Raw genomic sequence first — 22,284 nt, forward strand, 5'->3', positions numbered from 1 at the left:
AATATAAAAATTGCTATATTTTGAGTAGTTTGATTTCTTTTCCCCATATTTATGCTTTTTACTTCTCCTATTTCTTTTATATCTGTTTCTCTTTGGATTCACTTAATGAATTTTGCTTTGCAGAGTAAATGATTTTATATTCAAATAAAATAGCCTGCGAAGCAACTTCCAATATACATTTTTTTAAACATCTTTATTGGAGTATAATTGCTTTACAATGGTGTGTTAGTTTCTGCTATATCACAAAGTGAATCAGCTATACGCCAATATACATTTTTGACAAGGGAGGGATTAATACATTAGCTAGACCTTTGTGATGTGTGGTATTAATGAAAGTACTGGTTTTAGCATTTTCAAAACTAGAGACATTTTATTTCCTTTTCTCCACCAGTCTTTTCCTAAAGCTCCTTTTCCATTTTACCTTTGTTCCCCCCTCTCAATAATGTTACCAGTGATCCACAAATGGACATATTTTTAATTTGGCTATTAATTCATCAACCATAGAATTATTGTGTTCTTACTCTCCAGCAGCTGATTATTCTTCTACTTATTTGACTATCTTTGCTTATAATACTTATTTTAAAATCCTGATGACAGTAAGACATAATGTTATCACTGAGAATCACAGCCTTACACCTGTTTTCCAAATAATAATATAGAGGGTAAAATTGGCCCTGCATATGTTTTTATAATAATAATAATTTTGAAGTATCATATGAGTTCATTTAATATTTATATGTACATGTTATTTGGCAATTTTTATTTTTTAGACTACAAAGACAGTTGGATCCACTCAACAAACATTAGAAAATATCTCTAACATAGCAGGAAATGGGTCTTTTTCATCATCATCATCATCTTCCCACTTACCTTCTGAAAATGAAAAGCAACAACAGATTCAGCCCAAGGCATACAACCCAGAGACCCTGACAACTATCCAAACACAGGACATTTCACAGCCTGGTACCTTTCCAGCAGTTTCTGCTTCTAGTCAGCTGCCCAACAGTGATGCACTACTGCAGCAGGCTACACAGTTTCAGACAAGAGAAACTCAGTCTAGAGAGGTATTACAGTCAGATGGTACAGTGGTTAATTTGTCACACCTGACTGAGGCATCACAGCAACAGCAGCAGTCACCACTACAAGAACAAGCACAGACTTTACAGCAGCAGATTTCATCAAATATTTTCCCATCACCAAATAGTGTGAGTCAGCAGCTACAGAATACAATTCAACAGCTGCAGGCAGGAAGTTTTACAGGCAGTACTACTAGTGGCAGCAATGGAAATGTTGACTTGGTCCAACAAGTTTTAGAGGCACAACAACAGTTATCTTCAGTTTTATTTTCTGCTCCAGATGGTAATGAGAATGTTCAAGAACAGCTTAGTGCAGACATTTTTCAACAAGTCAGTCAAATTCAAAATAGCGTAAGCCCTGGAATGTTTTCCTCAACAGAGCCAGCAGTCCATACCAGACCAGATAATTTAATAGCTGGAAGAGCTGAAAGTGTTCACCCACAGAATGAAAACACATTATCTAATCAACAACAGCAACAACAGCAACAGCAAGTGATGGAATCATCAGCTGCAATGGTGATAGAGATGCAACAGAGTATCTGCCAGGCAGCTGCCCAGATTCAGTCAGAGCTATTTCCTTCAACTGCTTCAGCAAATGGAAACCTTCAGCAGTCTCCAGTTTACCAGCAGACTTCTCATATGATGAGTGCGTTATCAGCCAATGAGGACATGCAAATGCAATGTGAATTGTTTTCTTCTCCTCCTGCAGTTTCTGGAAATGAAACTGCTACAACCACCACACAGCAGGTTGCAACTCCTGGCACTACCATGTTTCAGACATCAAGTTCAGCAGATGGAGAAGAAACTGGAACACAAGCAAAACAGATTCAGAACAGTGTCTTTCAGACCATGGTCCAAATGCAACATAGTGGAGACAGTCAACCTCAAGTTAGCCTTTTTTCATCTACGAAAAGTATGATAAGTGTTCAAAATAATGGTACTCAGCAGCAAGGTAATGGTTTATTCCAGCAAGGTAATGAGATGATGTCACTCCAATCAGGGAATTTTTTGCAGCAGTCTTCTCATTCACAGGCTCAACTCTTTCATCCTCAGAATCCTATTGCTGATGCTCAGAACCTTTCCCAGGAAACTCAAGGTTCTATTTTTCATAGTCCAAGTCCTATTGTCCACAGTCAGACTTCTACAACCTCCTCTGAACCAATGCAGCCTCCAATGTTTCACTCTCAAAATACCATGGCTGTGCTACAGGGCTCTTCTGTTCCTCAAGACCAGCAGTCAGCCAACATATTTCTTTCCCAGAGTCCAATGAATAATCTTCAAACTAACACAGTAGCCCAAGAAGAACAGATTTCATTTTTTGCAGCTCAGAATTCAATTTCTCCACTTCAGTCAACATCAAACACTGAGCAGCAAGCTGCATTCCAACAGCAGGCTCCAATATCACACATCCAGACCCCTATGCTTTCCCAAGAACAGGCACAACCCTCCCAGCAAGGTCTGTTTCAGCCTCAGGTTTCCCTGGGCTCCCTTCCTCCTAATCCAATGCCTCAAAACCAACAAGGAACAATCTTCCAGTCACAGCACTCAATGGTTGCCATCCAGAGTAACTCTGCATCCCAGGAGCAGCAGCAGCAGCAACAGCAGCAGCAGCAGCAGCAGCAGCAGCAGCAGCAGAGCATTTTATTCAGCAATCAGAATACCATGGCTCCAATGGCATCTCAAAAGCAGCCACCACCAAACATGATATTCAACCCAAGTCAAAATCCAATGGCTAATCAGGAGCAGCAGAACCAGTCAATTTTTCATCAACAAAATAACATGGCCCCAATGAATCAAGAACAGCAGCCCATGCAATTTCAGAACCAGCCCACAGTTTCCTCACTTCAGAACCCAGGTCCTGCCCAGTCCGAATCATCACAGACCTCCTTGTTCCATAGCTCTCCTCAGATTCAGTTGGTCCAAGGGTCACCCAGTTCTCAAGAGCAGCAAGTAACACTCTTCCTTTCTCCAGCATCCATGTCTGCATTGCAGAACAGTATAAACCAACAAGACATGCAACAGTCTCCCCTTTATTCCCCTCAGAACAACATGCCTGGAATCCAGGGAGCCACATCTTCACCTCAACCACAGGCTACTTTATTTCACAACACTACAGGAGGCACAATGAACCAACTACAAAATTCTCCTGGCTCTTCTCAGCAGACTTCAGGAATGTTCTTATTTGGCATTCAAAATAGTAAGAAACTCTTTCTAATTTATCATTTCTTAAATGTTATTGGTCGAAATGGTCACATTATTATTACTAGAAGAAAGCACAACATAGTGGTTTTAAGAGCACAGATTGTAGTTAGACACAATTGAGTTCAAATCCCAGCTATACCACTTACAGACTGAGACCTTAGGATATTTGACCTGCATGAACCTCAGTTTCCATATCTAAAGTGGTGGTAATATTACATACTTGAAAAGGATATTGGAAGGATTAAATGTGGTAACATATATAAATGTATGTGTTTGCCATTTTAAGATATAAACTTGAAAGGAAAATGAAGTAAGAATGACAGAAAATTTTTCAGCCAATTAAAGTAAGTAGTTTCCAAGGATGTAGAAAACCATGTTTCTTTAAATGTTTATATAGCAAGGAAATTATATAGGACTTATGGTGATAACTAAGCATTGTTGTATTTTTATACTGCTTAGAGGAAACCTAGGATGAATTCTACTACTGTTCAATGAAAACCTTTTTGGAGGCTGTCAGGTGCCTCACTTTTAACTCTATAATGAGCAAACACAGTAATGAATTTATCCCAGCCACTAATAAATACCTTCTTATGAATCTTAACAGAAAATAAGTAATCAGGTAGCTTCTCTATTTTAAATATCTCTGCAGACTGTAGTCAGCTTTTAACTTCTGGACCAGCTACATTGCCAGATCAGTTGATGGCCATAAGTCAGCCAGGCCAACCGCAAAATGAGGGCCAGCCACCTGTGACAACACTTCTTTCTCAGCAAATGCCAGAGAATTCTCCATTGGCATCCTCTATAAACACCAATCAGAACATTGAAAAGATTGATTTGCTTGTTTCATTGCAAAACCAAGGGAACAACTTAACTGGCTCCTTTTAACTGGATATGTGAGTATTGCATTTTGGCTTTTTTCTTATTGAAAAACATCAATAAATTTTATTATTCTTAGCAGATTTGAGTTAAGTAATAACACTGTTAGGACTCTGATCTTTTAAAATATGGCTTTCTCACAAGATGGTACTTTTTTACCCTAAATAAATTACTCTGAATGATAGCTTAGGTCATATTGTTAATACTGGGCATTCCTTCTGGCTCTAAGCTTCTTTTCCTTGGAATGACAGAACATCTGATGAATGTACTATATATCAGATATAATTATGTCTCATATCTCCGTTCCTCAAGAAATAAATATTGAATCTGAAAAGTCTGACAGTATAAATATGATAAAGTATCATTTGTAGTACTGTAATATACTTTGGGATCATTCAGGGCTACGGGAACTTTGTAAAGGCTTTCCCTCCCTATTGAGTTATATTAAACTTCTTCTTTTTTTAGAAATTCCATGAAGAAAATCCTGATTTCAAGATACCCTGAGATCTTGTGATTCCATGAGGATTATTGAACTGTTACTTTAAAAAGAAAACAAAATATGAAAAACTGTGATTGAATAAATGGATGGATTTTACTCTGACTGCAAAAGAGCACACCTGTGCTGCCTATTGCAGTGATTAACCACCATTGTTAACATCTTTTTATTTTATATTCCTAATAACAGTGATGACTGAGAATCTATTTGAGTTTCCAGCTGACAGAATTAATTGTTGCTATTTTCCTAGGCATTATTTCTTTAAAAGTACAGTTTAAATTGATAAGCTGGATCACTCAGTTATTATTGCTATTAGAAAATAATTCATGTTTCATGTTTACTTTTGTTCTTCATTCAGATTTTCTTTCCTGCATTTAGTCAAGTAGTGGCTTTTGAAAAAGGAAAGTTCAAATCATAACTTAGGCTGTGATTTTTCAATATAAAAAGCACAGCTATTGGCCAAAATGAAGCAGTCTTCATTCAGTTTTTATAGAGAAACTGAAGGGGTAACATTCTGACAGGTAAGCTGTATTAAGAGGTCTACACAGATAAGAGGACTCTATCACAGACAACACACAAACTGGGAACAGCTGGAATGCTATTGATTTTATTTTTCAGAGAGTTGTTAATTCTCTGTGTTTCTGTTAAGGGTTTTAGCCATAACTGTGCATAGAAAAATATAAACATCTTGCTCTATTTAAAAATGAAGGGGATAATATATGGTAAATTATGTTCTGATATCCTCCTACAATAGTTAAAACTGACAGAGTAATTCACGTCTGTTTTCTTCTTATCCCAGTCTTGAACTGGTATTCCATTTTTATGTTCAGCGATACTATTCTTCCCCTCTTCTTCACTTTATTTTAGACAATTAGTAATATATTACTAGCTTTGTGATCCTGGAGTAACTTAAATGAAAAGACCACTTTGATCTGGGGTAACCCAGCAACTCCTGCAGCACAGGCCGGGGGGTATCCTTTCAGGAATGAGGGGAGCTGACTCCTGAGAAACAAGAAACAATGCATTTTTTTTCCATGAACGGTGCTGTTCTGAAGTCTTCAAATTTTTCCCTCTAATAGGAAACAGTGTAAATGTTAATCTGAAAAAAAAAAAGACAAACTAAAATTTCTTGAAACATCACTTCTCCCTGAGCTGCAGTGAGTGTAATTCACTTGTCACCTCAGTGCTTTACAGTTTGAAGTGGTCACTTATCTGATGGTTCCCACAAGCCTTAGGCTTTACAGGGTCATATCATTGACTTATTATGAAGAATTAATTTGTGTTACATCTATAGAGAGCAAAATAACACACTCCAGAACTTGCAGTTGTAGCATTAGTTATACAGATTTGGGTGTTCTCACCACCCATGGGATGCCTGCTTCTCTCTACAACCTGTTGTCTGGACACATGCTTATGTCTTACTCTCCTTTTGGCATGTAGAAAGCTGTTAATACAGTTTAAGGCCAAATTGTGTGTGGCTTCTATATGTAGATAAGATGTTTTGGCATTCTTGTCAGTTTCATTTATTTTTTAAGTGTACAAAAAATAGCCTGTTAATTGTTTATTGAAGGCTACAATTCTGTTTTTTATTTTTTCTATCCGATACATTTAGCTGAACTTTGTGGAATTGTGGTGTTGGTTTTGTTTATACAGTCAGATTTTTCCCCCTTTTTGTGATGGTCTTCCTTGGTTCTTTGTGCTCTTCTTTAATTTGTGTTTTCCCTTTGTTCTCATTTATTCTTCCCTCCACCCCCATCCCTTTCTTTCTCTCTCTGATTGAGAGTCATTGAATTATGTTTTCAGTAGTACAGGCTTCTTGCCGATATGAAGGGAACTTTTCAGAAAGAGACCTACTCTGGGTCATTTAATTTTGAATACAGTTTTCAATCGTTCAAGTTTTGGATGGTTTATATCTAATGTGTGTTTCATTTTTTTGGAAAGCTATATTTTGTATTTAGGAAATGGTATACTATTTTGCTATTTGTACTGAGTGAGTACATTGGCATAAATATAGAAATTTATATATATACATATATATAAACTATTCTTTTTTTGCCACACATTTTTGTGGTAAATTTGTGAGTTTGTCTGATGTTCTACCACAACGTGGCGTCTGATAAAAGTGAGGGGGGGTTTGTTATGTCTTTATTGAGTATTTAAGTATCTTTTGAAACAAATGACCTTTTCATCTGTGGCCATTCCATCAGGCAGTTCCTTGATGTGATTAGTGGGCTAAAGGCAGCTCACTGTGTGTTCGCTGGATCTTTCACTCAGCAAAACGTTAGAGTAAGGAAACCTATCCAGGCAGTTGTGTAAGTTGAGTTTCACAAGAATGAGCCATTCAGTCTTTGCTCACTATATATTTAATATTTTATTATTGTTGTTATTGTTATTATTAATTGGCTTTCTGTATTCTATGCCTTTTATTTATAAAGACACTAAAAAAAACCCCATGTTTGTAATTTTAATAACATTTTCCCCATCTTGTAATATCCAGAGCTACTTTATAAATTCTCTAAACCAAAAGCATTTTCCTCAATATATCTCTCTCTCCCCACCCCATCAGGAAAATTTACCCAGTATAGTTCAGGGTATGAGAAGGACCACACAATCCAGTGCTCCAGTTTTAAAATGTAAAACTCTTAACTGCAGAGGGTTGACTCATGTCAGTAAGCTTATCCACTGGTATAAAAATAAGAAGTAGAAATAAAATGCTGTAAGTTTATTTCTGAGTTTTCTGAATTTTTTCCCAAGAGATTACACAGGAGACTCAGGAAGTCTATTTGTTCATCAAGTTCCAGTTAGAATGTTAACACTGCTGTATGGATAAAGTGGTGGCAAGAAGACTGGCTTGGGTGCTGACTTCTGTTATTTAGCAAGAAGTTTATCATTGTAAAATGCTGATTGCCAATGTCAAGTCACCAGGGACCAATTTTCTGTTTTATAATATCTAAGTTTAGAACAGAACATACACCTGAACTGTAGTGGTTTGATTGGATGGAGGCAGAAAACCCAATTTTTATTTTCATAAGTTTTGTGGTTATTTGTACAAGGGCTGTGCTAAGGTACCATATTCTTATTCAATAATGATGAATTTTTTTTTTTACATTGTTAAATGTTCCTTACCCCTAAAAGGTCAATGTTAAGTATAGCATTCAGAACATACTATTTGGTTACAAAAAGTACTCGTCTTCTTATTGAAGAGTTAGCTTAGTAGTCAGTGGTTGATACTTGTGCTAATAATGCAGTTTCAAGATTACTGTTACAAGTTATATCTACATATAGGAGAGACTCCATGAGCCAACAGAGGCCTTGGAAACAACAATTTATTAAATTTACTTATGGCAGAAGGACCTAAATAAACTATAAACCACATTTTATTCCTTTTTATTGTTACATTCAATCGTTCTTGCTTTTAGCAACTCACATTAATGCTTGGAGCTTACCTGTGTGTCTGCGTGTGTGTGCACGCGCGCATGTGTGTGTGTGTGTGTGTGTTTTATTCCTTATTGTCATTCCATTATATATCCACACCAACATGGGAGAAAATAATTAGAAGTCATATTTTGCTTCTGAGCTTTATCATGTTACCTTATTCTAATTACAAATAGAGTATCATGTTGTTATCTAACCAATGCAAATCTGTTTTCGCCAGTCTCCCTAGAACAGGTTTTTAAAGGGCTTTGTTTATTATAGAAGCAGTATTAATGAGGGACCTTCCTTCCTTTCTTTTTTTGTAATACTGTATATGCTGTAGTTGGGAATTTCATTATAGTGCATTTCTTGCCCATCAGAACCTCAGTTAATCTGCCTAGGAAAAATTGTGTCAAAGGGAATGAGAAAAGAAGTTATATTTGAGTCCCTCCAGAACTAAGATAATAATTCCTTTTGACCATTTAAGCCATTATAGATGCTTATTTTGGGAAAGTGAAGTCTGTTTAGATGCGTCAGCAATTATAGACCAGAAATTAAATGCTTTAATAACCAAAATCTCAAATTCAGCATGGTTTATAAACATTCACTAGGAGTAATTTGAGAATGTTTCATCTTTCTGGTGAGAATTTCTGTTCTAGTATCTGTTCTCCAGTTGTTTTTTTTCTAATTAATTGAAAATTATATGAGACCTATTAGCTTTACTCTGCTTCATGACCACAGGCTTCATCCCTAACCAAGACAGCCACATTATATCTGCATGCCTTTGGTTATATGGAGAGCCTTAATGAGAGAGAGAGAGAGAGACTGTATATAGTTCATCAGCTTTAGAATCTCATAACATGTATTAAAAAAAGGTTTTCTTCTCTGCTTATTTGTGTCACTAGAGCTAAATCATGAAGATAATGTTCATACTGTAGTAAATATCAGAATAATACCTAGAATATCATTTGTGAATTGTCCCAGTACTCTAATTGCTTCTTTAATCCCCATTTGTTTTCGTGTCATTCTAGCCTCATTTAGTAATAAAATTCTATTTTTACTCCATTTTCTCTTTCAGGAAATTTTTTAAATTAATATTTTAGATCTAGATTAAATGCTTATGGAAAAGTGCCTTTTTACCATGTTAGTGCCCCTTTCTTGTAATTTCATTTTTCACTGTTGCCAAAAACACATAGCAAATGACTTTAATAGTCTCAACTTTCATTTTTTCTATTTAGTCATTCTTTTCTCCATTTCTTGATCACCATAGAAACAACTTCATAACTTTCTAACACCCTTTGGCGTAAGAGGAACAGAAAAGATACATAGCTAGAATTGTTTCTTTGAAGGAGGCTAAGTAAAAGATCACAAAATTATACTATTTAGCATTTATAGAAATTAGCTAAATTTGTCTTCATCTTGACCAACTAATAATAGGTCTTATCTGAATGCTATCGAAAATTTTACTATATGTGAGACTATGTACACAAATATGGATAGTTAAATTTCAGAAAGGAAGTGTTTGAAGCACCTTCTCTGATCTTTATTATAAGATGGGTGAAAATAAACCACTAACACATAGTTCAGGTAAAGCTTAGTAATGTCAATTTTTCTAACCATACGGAGTCAAGTAATTCATTATAGTGTACTTCTCGTCCATCAGAACTTTAGAAATCTGCCTATGAAAAATAGTGTCAAAGGAAATGAAGTTGTATCTGAGTCCCTCCAGAACTAAAATAATTCCTTGCAGCCAAATACAGTTGGATTGAGTATCCCTCTGTTTTTTGTTATTTTTGCCTATGTTCCAGCTCCTTACCATAGTGGTGGTGCCTGAAGAAAGAGCCATCAGCAACAAACAGGTCAGGAGAGTAGTAGCTTAGGGATAGAGCTGCTTTCCCCATGTGAGTATTTCTGTGACTGTTAGTGGCACTAAAGACTGCAAACCTTTATGCAATATTCTCAATACCCTAATGATATTATGCACTTTAATCATTCCAAAGAAGTCAAGAATGCTGTATAGTTACGATTCCTTCTTGATGAGTATATCTTAACTGTTTAGAATATTTATGTCCCTTTTTATTTTGGATAGCTAACTTGGTATGTTATGGAAATATTTTCTAAAAAGTATAGTAGGACTTAAGACTTTGAAATGTAACTGACTATAAGGGGAAATTATTACACTTCAGAAAATCATTTTAGAAACATTAAAATGTTCGGCTTTCTAATGATATGTTTGAGAGTTAATTAAAACCAGCCCTCTTCCTATATTTTTTGTTTCATATTAATAGCATTATAGTATATAGTTTTCTATATCTATAGTATGTATAAACCAATGGTTCTCAAAGTGTGGTCCTCAGCCCACCAGCCAACATCCGTATCACCTGGGAACTAGTTAAAAATGCAAAATCTTGGGCCTTATCCCAGACATAGTGAATCAGAAACTCTGCAGTGGGACTCAGCAATCTGTTTTTTAACAAGCCTTTCAGGTGATTCTGATACATGCTAAAGTTTGAGAACCACTGGTGTAAACTGTATACAGTAAGATCTAGAAAGGGCTTTTTTCCCCCACTCACACAGACACAGTTATACATTGTTTTTAATGTATATTCAATTTAACCTGGTTATCTCTAATCATTTATTGGCAATGATAATTTATTCTCAGTACTGCCTATAGAAATACAGTATATTTTATGTACATATACAATTAGTCTAGTTATTGATAATTCAGTTAACTTAGTTTGGCATTTTCATACCACTTACTAAAAAGTTTACATTAAATGACTGATTTAAATATATAGGTGCAATGTTCTGTGTTTATTTTAACTATTATAACAGTTAAGTAGCTAATACAATTGACGGGTGCTAAAGTCTCCTGTTTATCCATAAAATGGATACATTGTGGGCAGTGATAATAAAAGCTTTCTTTTCATTGCCTCTTACTTTACCAGCAGACCACAATTTTGGCCCATCTAGACCAACTCTCAGAACAAAATTATTTGTCATTCCTTATATTTACATTTGTATCTGAGCTATTAAACAACATAGCTAGCCAGGTCAACAAAGCATCTAATTTCTTTTTTTAATAGATAAATCTTCTTTTAAAATAGCTTGCTTTGTATGAGAATTGATGCACTAGAAATATAACTATCCTTGGAACTTATGCTTCAGACAAGATGTTAAACAAGACACTGTATTATTTAATTTGAGCATTTCTCCCTTCCCAGTTATATGCATCCTGTTAAATGTAAACTAACCATAAGATAAGTAGATTTATTCATTCATTTTAATCTCCCTGTATAATTCAGTACCTCCATAATTGTTGGTGTTTACAAATCACCAATTAATAAACTCATGTAAGAAAAGTAAACATTTCAAAATGAAAATAATTGTACACTCACTTTATGAAAATCACCACTGCTGTCTTTGGTTAAAACTAGCAGTGGAAATACAAGTGGCTTACTCTGCAAACTTTGGTGCTGGAAATACATAGGCAAGCTGTTGGGAGATGCTCTAGCTACATTCCTCCTTTCTTGTTCCCCTTCCCCTCTTCCCCGCTTTAGTGCATACTGTATTTGTATATCCAAAGCATTATACCATACCACAATTCTGTTCAACTCCAGCTTGTAATATTTCCTTTAAAGGCTCTGTGTTTAACCGTATCACCCTGTTTTGTTCTGTTTTTTTTCCAGAAGTAACTTGCCTGATTTGAAATAGTTTGTATTATTATTATTATTATCATTTTAGCTAACGAACCTCAGGACAGCACACACACACACACACACACACACACACACACACACACACATCTCAGATGTTTGAGAGTGGCTTTGGAATCAGACTGTGTCCAATAAAGAACTGTCCTGCATGGAAGTGTTTATGACTTTCATAGCGACAAACTGATTCCAATGATATTGAGCTAATTTCCTTTGATCTAATGAATGTATCTGCTCACCTTGTTCCCTTACATTGAATTGATAAGCTCCAAGTATTTATTACTTTTTTTGACAATTTTTACTGTTCCATTCATTTCTTTTACTTAGTCTTTTAATGAATATACTAGTTATGTTATTAACCTGTTCTCAAGTGGTTTAGCTACCATTCTGCCATTTAATTTTTTTATTTAATTTTATTTGCTTGAGCACACTGATCAACCACTGAACTGCCTTCTTCCATTGTCCTGCAATGATGTAAGTAAGGGTTACATTTTTGTGTATATGGCTTTCTTAGTTGGGATTTCAGAGCACTGACACCAGATATTTTCAGTTTATTCTCTGAGGGAATTTCATTTGCATCTATGTTTTTAGCTATCTGTGATAACTTGTTAAATATTAAAAAGATATTTTGCTTCTATTGGAACATTTGTATACTTGCAACTATATTTCTGTAAACAGCTGCAGTCAAAAATAAAACATTGAAAGTTTTCATTTTGTAGTAGTTAACTGTCTTTTTTCCTCAGATTTTATGAATGAAGTCATATCCGTGAATGTCAGTTTTGAGCGACATGAGTATGTGATTGAACTTAAAAAATCAGTAGGAAAAGGTATGAAATATAGAAATATTTTTGAATAGTTACATTGTACCAGGAAGTGTACCAAGTGACTTAGTGTAATAGAATTTTTGTTTGTTTTACTTAGCTTAAATGTTTCATGTTTAGTAAAACAATATATACATATGGTGACAAATCTTGTATTATGGAGGTACTTTTGATGAAAACCACGTCTCTCCAGGCCTCAGTCCCACATCCAGAGGCAATCTCTGTTTATTTTTCTGTAAGTTATTTCCATATATATATATCAGAATGTGGTACATATATCACTAGTGGCACCCAAAATGATTTCAGGTGATACATGGGTATACATTATCTTTAAACATATATATATATATATATATATATATATACACATATATATATATGGTTTGGATGTACATTAGAAAAATACATAATGTGTCTACTTACTAGACTATGGGAAATGTGAGTCAAAGACAAATACTAAATAAATACTAATACAGGTGATACATGAATATCATGTATGTGATATATAAATAAATAACTGAAGCTTCAGAAGCACTGCTTTAAACAGTATGCTTATACCTTCTTATCAAATATAGACAGTGTCTGTTGATTCTGTGAAAGTGACTGAATTTTTTAACACATCCAAATGTTTATATCTAAATGAGTTGTCACTCTAGGAGTCTAAAGTGACAACAATGCTGCTATTGTTCTAAATATGTTTAAAAGTTGTCTTTTGGCATTACTGACTGCAGCAGCACTGGAAAGGAGTAATAACCAAATGAATTTAAATAAGTATAAATATCAAAAGTACTGGGGTCCAAAAGACAGCGTATGTGGGCAAAAGACTGATCCGAAAATGGGACTGCATATGAGTGGCTGCCGGAAAGGCTGATGCAATCCTGGGTTACATAATTTAAGTTACAGTGTGCAGAACAAGGGAGATAGCTGTCCTGCTTTACTCCAAGCTGGTAAGAGTCCTGCTCTATTATCTTGTGAGGAGCAGACAATTCTCAGCAGCCATATAATTAGGCCTGTAAAAGAACCGAACACCATTTATCCCTGCTCAGGACACAGAGGGACTCTAGAAGTATAAAAGCAGCTATAGTTTCTCGACAGCAACACTTAATGGTCTTTCTCTCAGGAAGACAATTGATTACTACTCTTGTGCTCTATTTCATGTTGTCATTGTCCCTGCCTGCATAGTATTTAAAGCATAGGCTCTTTTTTTTAAAAAATAAATTTATTTACTTATTTATTTACTTTTGGCTGCGTTAGGTCTTCGTTGCTGCGTGCGGGCTTTCTCTAGTTGCGGTGAGCGGGGGCTACTCTTCGTTGTGGTGCGCAGGCTTCTCATTGTGGTGGCTTCTCTTGTTGCAGAGCATCGGCTCTAGGCACGCGGGCTCTAGGGCATATGGGCTCAATAGTTGCAGCTTTTGGGCTCTAGAGCTCAGGCCCAGTAGTTGTGGCACACGGCCTTAGTTGTTCCTAGGCACGTGGGATCTTCCTGGACCAGGGCTCGAACCCGTGTCCCCTGCATTGGCAGGCAGATTCTTAACCACTGTGCCGCCGGGGAAGTCCAAAAGCATAGGCTCTTGAGTTTGCCTGCTTGGGTGAAGTTCTGGCTCCTATACCTACTGTTTAACCTCTCCATTCCTCAATTTCTTTATTTATAAAGTGGAAAGAAAAATGAATGATCCTCTTAGGGTTGTTATAAGAATTAAGTAAATTAGGGCTTCCCTGGTGGTGCGGTGGTTGGGGGTCTGCCTGCCGATGCAGGGGACACGGGTTTGTGCCCTGGTCCGGGAAGATCCCACATGCCGCGGAGAGGCTAGGCCCGTGAGCCATGGCCGCTGAGCCTGCGCATCCGGAGCCTGTGCTCCGCAACGGGAGAGGCCACAACAGTGAGAGGCCCGCGTACCGCAAAAAAAAAAAAAAAAAAAAAAGAATTAAGTAAATTAATCAGTGTAAAACTACTTAGTTCCTGGCACACAGGAGCTAAGTGCCTAATAAGTGTACCAGTCCTGTTGCTACTTTGCTCTTCTGCCTCTGGTGCACTGGATCCATATCCTTTTGCTTTTTCAAATACATGCTCCTGTTCCTTTAATTATCCTCTTTCTTTTTTTAATTTTTAATTTAATTTTTATTTTATATTGGATTATAGTTGATTTTATGTTATGTTAGTTTCAGGTGTACAGCAAAGTGATTCAAAGTGATTCAATTATACATATACATATACATATATAATTGTCCTCTTTCTCCAGCATCAAAACCTTTCTCTCTGAGTCATACCCACTGGTATATAAATTTTCTGTAATGTCCCTCATCTCTTAAAAATATCAAACAATTTTCTTTGACCACACATCCCCACATCCCCCATACATACTATTTCCACTTTCTCTTATTCATCCTCTTGAACCCATTCCAGTCAGGTTTTATCACCCTGCTCTACTGAAATAGCTCATCAGCATCACCAATGGCCACCCAAAAGTCAATTCTGAAGGCTGTTTCACTCAGTTTATCAACAGTATATGACACGCTTTGAAACACTTCCTTCACTTGGCTTTCAGGACACCGCACTCATCTCTCCTGCTTCACTGGCCTTTTCCATTCTCGTCTTCTTGACCTCCTAACATTGGAGAACCCTAGAAGTCAATCATCAGATCTCTTCTCTATCATAACTCAATTTTTAGGTGCGCTCATCCAGTCAGATTGCTTTATAGACTATGTGTTGAAAATTTCCAAATTTATATCTCCAGCCATAACTTCTTTAACTCCAGGTTCCTATTATCGAACTATCTACTTGACAGTCTTAACAGGCATCTCAGAAATAACATGTCTGAAGTGAAATTTTGATTCTCCCCTTCCCACTCCCAACTTCTGCCGCCAATACTCTTTGCAGATTCTTCCCCATCTAAGCAAATAGAATTTCCATTCTTCTAATTGTTTAAGCCAAAATACCTTTGAGGGTTGGTTGGTTTGTTTTTTGACCTTGATCCAATCCATCATCAAATCCTGTTACTCTGTCCTTTGAAATACTTCCAGAATCCAACCACTTCTCAATACATCTATTGCTGTCACTTTGATCCAAAGCATTTGTTGCCTAGATTGTCATAACAGCTTCCCAGCAGTTCTCCCTGCTTCTATCATTGCCCCTTATACTTGATTCTTCACATACCAGCCAGATTTAAATGTAAGTCATATGTTACACCTCTGCTCAAAACCCTCTAGTGACTTCCTATCTCTACATTTCACAATGCTTGTAATGCCCTTTGTGGTCTGATTCCAGCTTTGTGTCTGACCTATCCCTCTCTTGCTTTCGGTGCTTTAGTCACACTAACTTCCTTGCTCTCCCTAAAACATACTGATCATGCTGCTGCCTCGTGGGTTTGCACTCACATCACTCCTGGCATGCTCTTCCTTCAGGGACCTACATGTATCATTCTATCACTTTATCAGGGCTTTGCCCAAATATAACCTTATAGGAGAGATCTTTCTTGATCACCCTGTATAAAACTCGTATCCCATCTCTAACCCTCTTACCCTGCTCTTCCTTCCTAGCATTTATCACCACCTGACTGACATTTGTTCTCCTCTCATTCTTTACTAGAATGCAAACTTCATGAGGCTAGGTTTTTTGTCTGCCGTATTCCCAGTGCCTCTAGAAGAATGCCTGGCCCATTGATTAGATAAATCAGAATAAATCAGGGAAATCAGAATAAATATTGCTCCTTGGCATTTGTTTATTGCATTCTGTGTTTTTCTTGATTTATATACCACTCTCTTTCCTGGATCTCCTTTAATGTCCTCTAAATTCCCTGAGAGAATCTTAGTAGGTTCCCTTGCCATTCAGAATGAAGCAGCCCTATTGGGCAAGCTCTCAAGCCAAGTCACCATATAGGCTTCTGGCCACAATTTATCACTGAATCCTCTGATTGCTTCTTGCCCAGTAGATTCCACTTTTGCCTGAATGCCTCTGTCACTAGCTTCTCTGAAACCAGTGAGTGTGGGTCTGTTTTGTAGAAATGGATTTTATTTATTTCATTTGGAACTTTTAGAAATTTACATAAAACTGCAGTGAAGATGAAGGCAACAGTAAATATTTTCATGTTTTCAAACTGAAGCACCCAGCCATCTGCCATTGTGGATATTGTGGAAAGAATACCCAGTGCCTGCTGGCATCTGGCACATGAGGTTCTCCAGCCTGACGCCATCATTTCCTTGGCAGGTAAGAGGCTGTTGCCAGTTTCATGCAACCTTGCTTTGCATCATTTTCTCATGTTTTCTTTCTATGCACCACAAGAGGGCGTTCTTTCATCATTTTCTACTTAGGTTATACCAACAGCGAGTAGAGGTGCACCTCAATCATTTAAATACGAAGTTAGAATGTTACGCCAAAATTGTTCACCAAAGTTAATGAAACTCTAGGCTCACAATTTTGTCCCTAAATTCATGAAACCAAAACACATCCTTAAAGGGCAAGTCATCAGTTTATCAATGATACAGGAAAAACTTCCAGAAGGTTAGTTACATGGATCTGAAATAAAGTACTGTTTGTGGCAAGCTGTTTTTAGATACTGGGAGTACTGTTTGCTTTCGTGAATTCATTCATTGTAGCAGATGTAGTGTTTAGAGGTGTTGGTTTGTTTGCAGACATTAAATTAGAAGATTGAAGTAAAGAGGTTTTTTTTAGCTTTTCATTTCAAGGTGTCTGTGTGCACTGTATAGAAACAACAAAAGCTGAAGGAGAATGACACTCGTATTAGGCATAATAGTCATTGTGTAGTAATTAAAGCCAATATATCTCACAAACAAGCAGAGAGTAGTAATTACTAAACAAGTCCCTTAGGTCAGACAGATTTCGTCATTTCTTTCTCTGAGCAATTCCCTTCTGCCATAAACCACAGAGAGGTAATTAAAAGAAAAATAGATCATTGAGGAGTTGGATGCTCTCTAGCCAGATTTATTCCTAAAAATGTATCTCTAAAGAGAGGAATTAAATTGTGTAGAGGACCTTAAAGAATACTGTCTGGGATCTTTCTACACCCTTCTCTCCGGCTTTACGTCCTAAGCCTGAGAGGCCTTTTGAGCCTAATCAGATTTTGCCATGATAGCAGTTGGTTACATTTGGGACTTCCCTGGTGGCATAGTGGCTAAGAATCCGCCTGCCAGTGCAGGGGACGCGGGTTCAAGCCTTGGTCCGGGAAGATCCCACGTGCTGCGGAGCAACTAAGCCCGTGTGCCACTACTAAGCCTGCGCTCTAGAGCCCACGTGCCACAACTACTGAAGCCCATGCGCCTAGGGCCTGTGCTGCACAAGAGAAGCCACTACATGAGAAGCCCGTGCACCGCAACGAAGAATAGCCCCCACTCGCTGCAACTAGAGAAAGCCCACATGCAGCAATGAAGACCCAACGCAGCCATAAATAAATAAATTAATAATTTAAAAAAAAAGAATCGGTTATGTTTAACAAAACTATACAAAAATATATGAATATAGTCTGTTCTATCCATTCCTTGTGGCAAAAGAAAAACACAAATCTTAAAAACTAAAGCAAGTCAAGGAACCCCAAGAAAGAAGTCTAGATTTGGCTATATTTTAGAAGGAAATCAAGTCTTGTGAATCTTATTTTCTGGCTTTGATCTGGTTGTCCGTTGGTATGGACTTGCCCGAGTGATGGCCCACTGAAAGGCCAAATTTCTTATTTCACTGTTCATCCTGTACCTCCTTGTTCATTAAGAATCCTGCCTAGAAGTTTAGGTCAAAGAGGCTACTTGGAGCAAAATACAGTGGCATCTCATCCCAAATATTCTCCAGGCGTTTCTTCCATCCTTCCAGGATCTGAATTCGGACATCCTCGGGAGTGTGCCCAATGCTATATGTCAGTTGAGGTTCCAAGACTTGGAAGCCACAGAAATGCAGAGTGCCACTCTGGGGATACACAAAGCACAGAGGTGAGTTACAGATCAAACCCCACAGACCTTGTACCATATACAAACAACAAAAGTTAATCTGGGTTTCCCAACAGGTCACTCTGATGTGGAGGCCTGAGGCACCCTGGAAAATTAGTTCATAGCTCCACCCTCTCACCTTGTGCTTTCTGTACCTAGTTGTTACCTATTTTAGCCTATTCAGCTGTGCTCTTCTTTGAATGAAGAAAACCTTGAAACTGTGCCAGCCTGGCATTCTCTGCCAAAAGTGCCCAAAGTTCTATTACCTAAGGGTGAGTTTCAGCTTCTTGGCAACTGACCCTTGCCAAGGCATGCACATGTGCATTTCTCTGCCTCCCCACATTACTAGACAAGTCTTAATAAATTATTCTTACCATTTATTCTCCAATGTTAATATTAATTCCCTAATCCTATAGGTGGCCCTTTTTTAAAAAATATTTATTTATTTATTTATTTGGTTTCGCTGGGTCTTAGTTGCAGCAGGCGGGCTCCTTAGTTGCGGCATGCACACCCTTAGTTGCGGCATGCGTGTGGGATCTAGTTCCCTGACCAGAGATCGAACCCAGGCCCCCTGCATTGGGAGCGCGGAGCCTTAACCAATGCACCACCAGGGAAGTCCCTCCAAGAACAACTTGAGAGAGTAAACTTTTAATACCTGGCAAACCAACCAATTCTTTTTCAGCCCTGACTGTAGAACATTCACAAGGGACCAAATCTACTTGCCTAAACAACCTGCACATTTATCCTAAAAGCTGCAGATCTGGCTGGCCCCTCACAATTGGAGCATCATAAGTGTGAGAATGTGAGAAGCTACTAGAGATACCCCAAGCCCCTCTTTTTACTGATGAGGCAAATTACTGGCAGATTCAGGATGAGAATACAGGTCTCATTCTCAGTCGTGTCCTAAAACTCCACTTCCTTATCCCCTTTCCTGTAGGTCAACCACCCTTCAAAGAGAGACCTATCAAGTCTTAAAAATTCTTTCTCTGTCCTAGTTTTGTTTTTTAACCTCTGGGCATGTTCCTGTTGTTACTGCCTTTAAGTGAGTCAAGAAGAAGAAGAAATACTGGTATGTCCTTGCTTAGCTTTTACCAGGACAAGGCCCAATAGGTCTTTCTCATGGCAATTCCCTGATGAACTTAAGTCACACAGATCATTTGTTTGCATATGTGAGTGGTTCTGTTTATTCTAAATGATAGGATTTTAAATCCGTGAGCACAAGGTACAGGTTTCATATTTTTGAAACCACACCCACAAAAGCAAGCTCTTGGGAAAATACTGATTTAGGCAACACACACTGAAGCCAACTTTGCCTGCAATCCTTGCTGTTCAGACTTGGCTGCCAAACGTGATTTCATAGAAGCAAATCTTATTGCATGTGTTTCTTCACACCCACCCAATATTTGTATTTTTAGGCAGAAACAGGAGTGTCAAGTTGACTGACCAAGGACAATAATTTTCTTTTCTTTAAAATTTTCTTTCCTTGAATGTGCTAACTCCTCCAGAAGGGATGACAGGTCCTGAAGAAAGTTCACCCCTCGGTGACATCATGGGCAGCAGCAAAGCACCCTAAGTCTTCTATTTTGGGGGTGTTCCCCATCTGACCTCTTTGTCCTCTGCCCCACAGTTCCCCCTGCAGTGGTTTGGAGTCCCTGCCATCCTGAAAGGCTGGTTTGAGTGAGTGCTCATAGGGGAGTTTGCTTACTCGTATGCTGCCATGTATGACAAGGGACCTTTCCGGGTAGGTTGATGGTTCTGCTTTTTCTAACACCTGGATTCTAGGTAGATTCTGTCCTGAGGCAGAGTTTTGAGCACAATTAGATACCAAAATCAGGCTCCAGGTCCCTTAGGGAGAGATGCATGTCTCTCCCAAAATTTTTAATAGATATTTTCATAGATATTTTGACATGATGTTCAGGATTTTCTTTAAAATACTCCAGGAAAAAACAGGAGTGAGGGGATACTGAGAGTTAAAGCTGGGTGGTGGATGCATCATTATACTATTTTCTATTCTTTATGTATGTTTGAAATTGTTCATAATAAAAAAGTCAGTCTGTCTTCATTTTGCAGACACCCAAAACTATACAAGAAACATTTTTAGAGCTCCTGGATTACAAGCCTAGATACATGCCTAGCAGTGTGTGGAGATAGATAAAAAACAAGAAATGACTCCACCTAGGCACCAGCAGTCAGCACTGATTTTGTGTTACCATGACAGCCTTCACCTGATTTGCCACATCCAGGAGTATGGAATCCTGGGCCTGCCCCTCTGTGTACCATCTTCCAGGCTGGTACTTCTGCAGAGTCAATACTATGAGGCTCAGAGGAGCCAATGTGTGAAGTAACATAAACAACAGATGGGAGGGGGGACCCTTGTGTTCTTTCCCCTGGGGCTGTTTCATTAACTTCCTGTCACCAAGGAGATGTGGAAGGTAATGACTTTTCTTTTACAGAATAAGAAGGCAGTGCTTTCCATCTCCACTGGTGGCAGTGGCTCCATGTACTCTCTGCAGGGTATCCACGGGGACATGAATATCATTCTCTGCCCAATTCAGGTATCTCGTTTTCAGTGACCCTTCAGGGGGATTAATGAACTTTCTATGGAGTCCAAATCCTCCAGATAGCAGCTCCACAAACTATTTTCAGGATGCTTATGGAGATGGGGGCGGGGGAGAATTGCAAACTTGAGTGATTCCACAAGAAATAACTAACTGAAGAAAAAGATTAAACATACTAGGGAAAAAAAGCTCAAGGCTCAAATGTCATCTCTGCCATCACAGTCATATTTTCAAAGAGTAATACAGCCAGATTCACGACATCTGTAAATCTGTGTAACACTGCGCCTTTGAAGTAATCACCCTTCTCTACAGAGAATGCGGTCAAGTGGCTGTTACTTTCCTAAGATTACATAGCTAATTAGGTGCCAGGTCTAGGACAAAAAGAACGCAAGTGTCCCAACACCCCTTTTGATGTCTTAACCACACCTGAAAAATCACAAGGTCTGTGGCTTGCAGCTTCTTTTGTTCGGCCACAATATCTGGGCTCAGACAGCCTTCTTTATAAGCTAGAACAGACTCGGCAGGGTACTGAGAGTTCCCGGGGTCCTCCAGTTTACCTGCAGAGAGGAAAAAGAGAGGCTGATGCCAGAGGGGCCAAGGTGGGGCCAGAGAACCCACAGGCGAGAAGTTCCACAAAGACCTAATTAAAGGGGAGAGCTGCTCCCACCTGTGATGTTGTTTCTGGCGATGACGGGATTGAAGTTCATGGCATACAGGTCCGACACAGTGACCTCCCATCCTTTCCTCTTCAAAGCCTCTACGGCGGCCTCCTTCATGGCATAGTTGAAGGATGTCCTTTCTGAGTGGGCCAGTAGGATCAGTGCTTTTCTAACTATTTAGACACACACAAGGAACATGGAGAAAATCAGTCACCAACCAGCAAAGCTCTGGCTACAGGTGAGCCCGGCTGGGAGCCATAATGGAAGACGTGACTTTGTTAGACCTTGGGTTATGCAATCCATCCACTGCATCAAAAAATATATTTTCTCCTTACAAGTACCAAAAATCAAAGGAGGCATTTTAACTCACTGGGAAAACGGTGGCTAATTTAATAAATGGTGTTGGCATACTTAAGCAGCCATCTGCATGAAAATAAAATTATCCCCTTAGAAAACTAATGTAAGGTGTTAGAAGTCAGTATAGCAGTTACCCTCCATCAGGGGATAGTGACTAGAAGGGGACAAATGGGCTTTTGGGGTG

The 22,284-nt window shown here is 38.2% G+C and overlaps 2 protein-coding genes across 15 annotated transcripts in view; one reads left to right on the top strand and one right to left on the bottom strand.

Moving 5' to 3' along the window:
* NFAT5 (nuclear factor of activated T cells 5) overlaps positions 1-17,293 on the top strand; it is a 138,200-nt gene extending 120,907 nt beyond the window's left edge. For 13 of the 14 annotated variants that reach the window (XM_032614752.1, XM_032614745.1, XM_032614750.1 and 10 more), the window contains 3 exons: positions 771-3,273; positions 3,928-4,171; positions 4,620-12,488. In XM_032614752.1, the coding sequence (XP_032470643.1) occupies positions 771-3,273; positions 3,928-4,163 (2,739 nt within the window). In that variant the 3' untranslated portion in view covers positions 4,164-4,171; positions 4,620-12,488. Of the gene's footprint in view, positions 1-770; positions 3,274-3,927; positions 4,172-4,619; positions 12,489-17,281 lie in introns of those variants that run through there. The other variant, XR_004347119.1, reaches the window with a different exon arrangement.
* On the bottom strand, positions 14,592-21,920 carry NQO1 (NAD(P)H quinone dehydrogenase 1; the record flags this gene model as incomplete). Its single annotated transcript, XM_032614760.1, is given in 3 exon segments — positions 14,592-18,506; positions 21,511-21,641; positions 21,752-21,920. Coding segments are annotated over 3 exon segments (606 nt in total), but the record flags the coding sequence as incomplete, so codon positions are not given.
* Positions 21,921-22,284: the final 364 nt, after the last annotated feature.

Source organism: Phocoena sinus, chromosome 19 (genome assembly GCF_008692025.1).
Source record: "Phocoena sinus isolate mPhoSin1 chromosome 19, mPhoSin1.pri, whole genome shotgun sequence".
NCBI classification, from domain to species: domain Eukaryota; kingdom Metazoa; phylum Chordata; class Mammalia; order Artiodactyla; family Phocoenidae; genus Phocoena; species Phocoena sinus.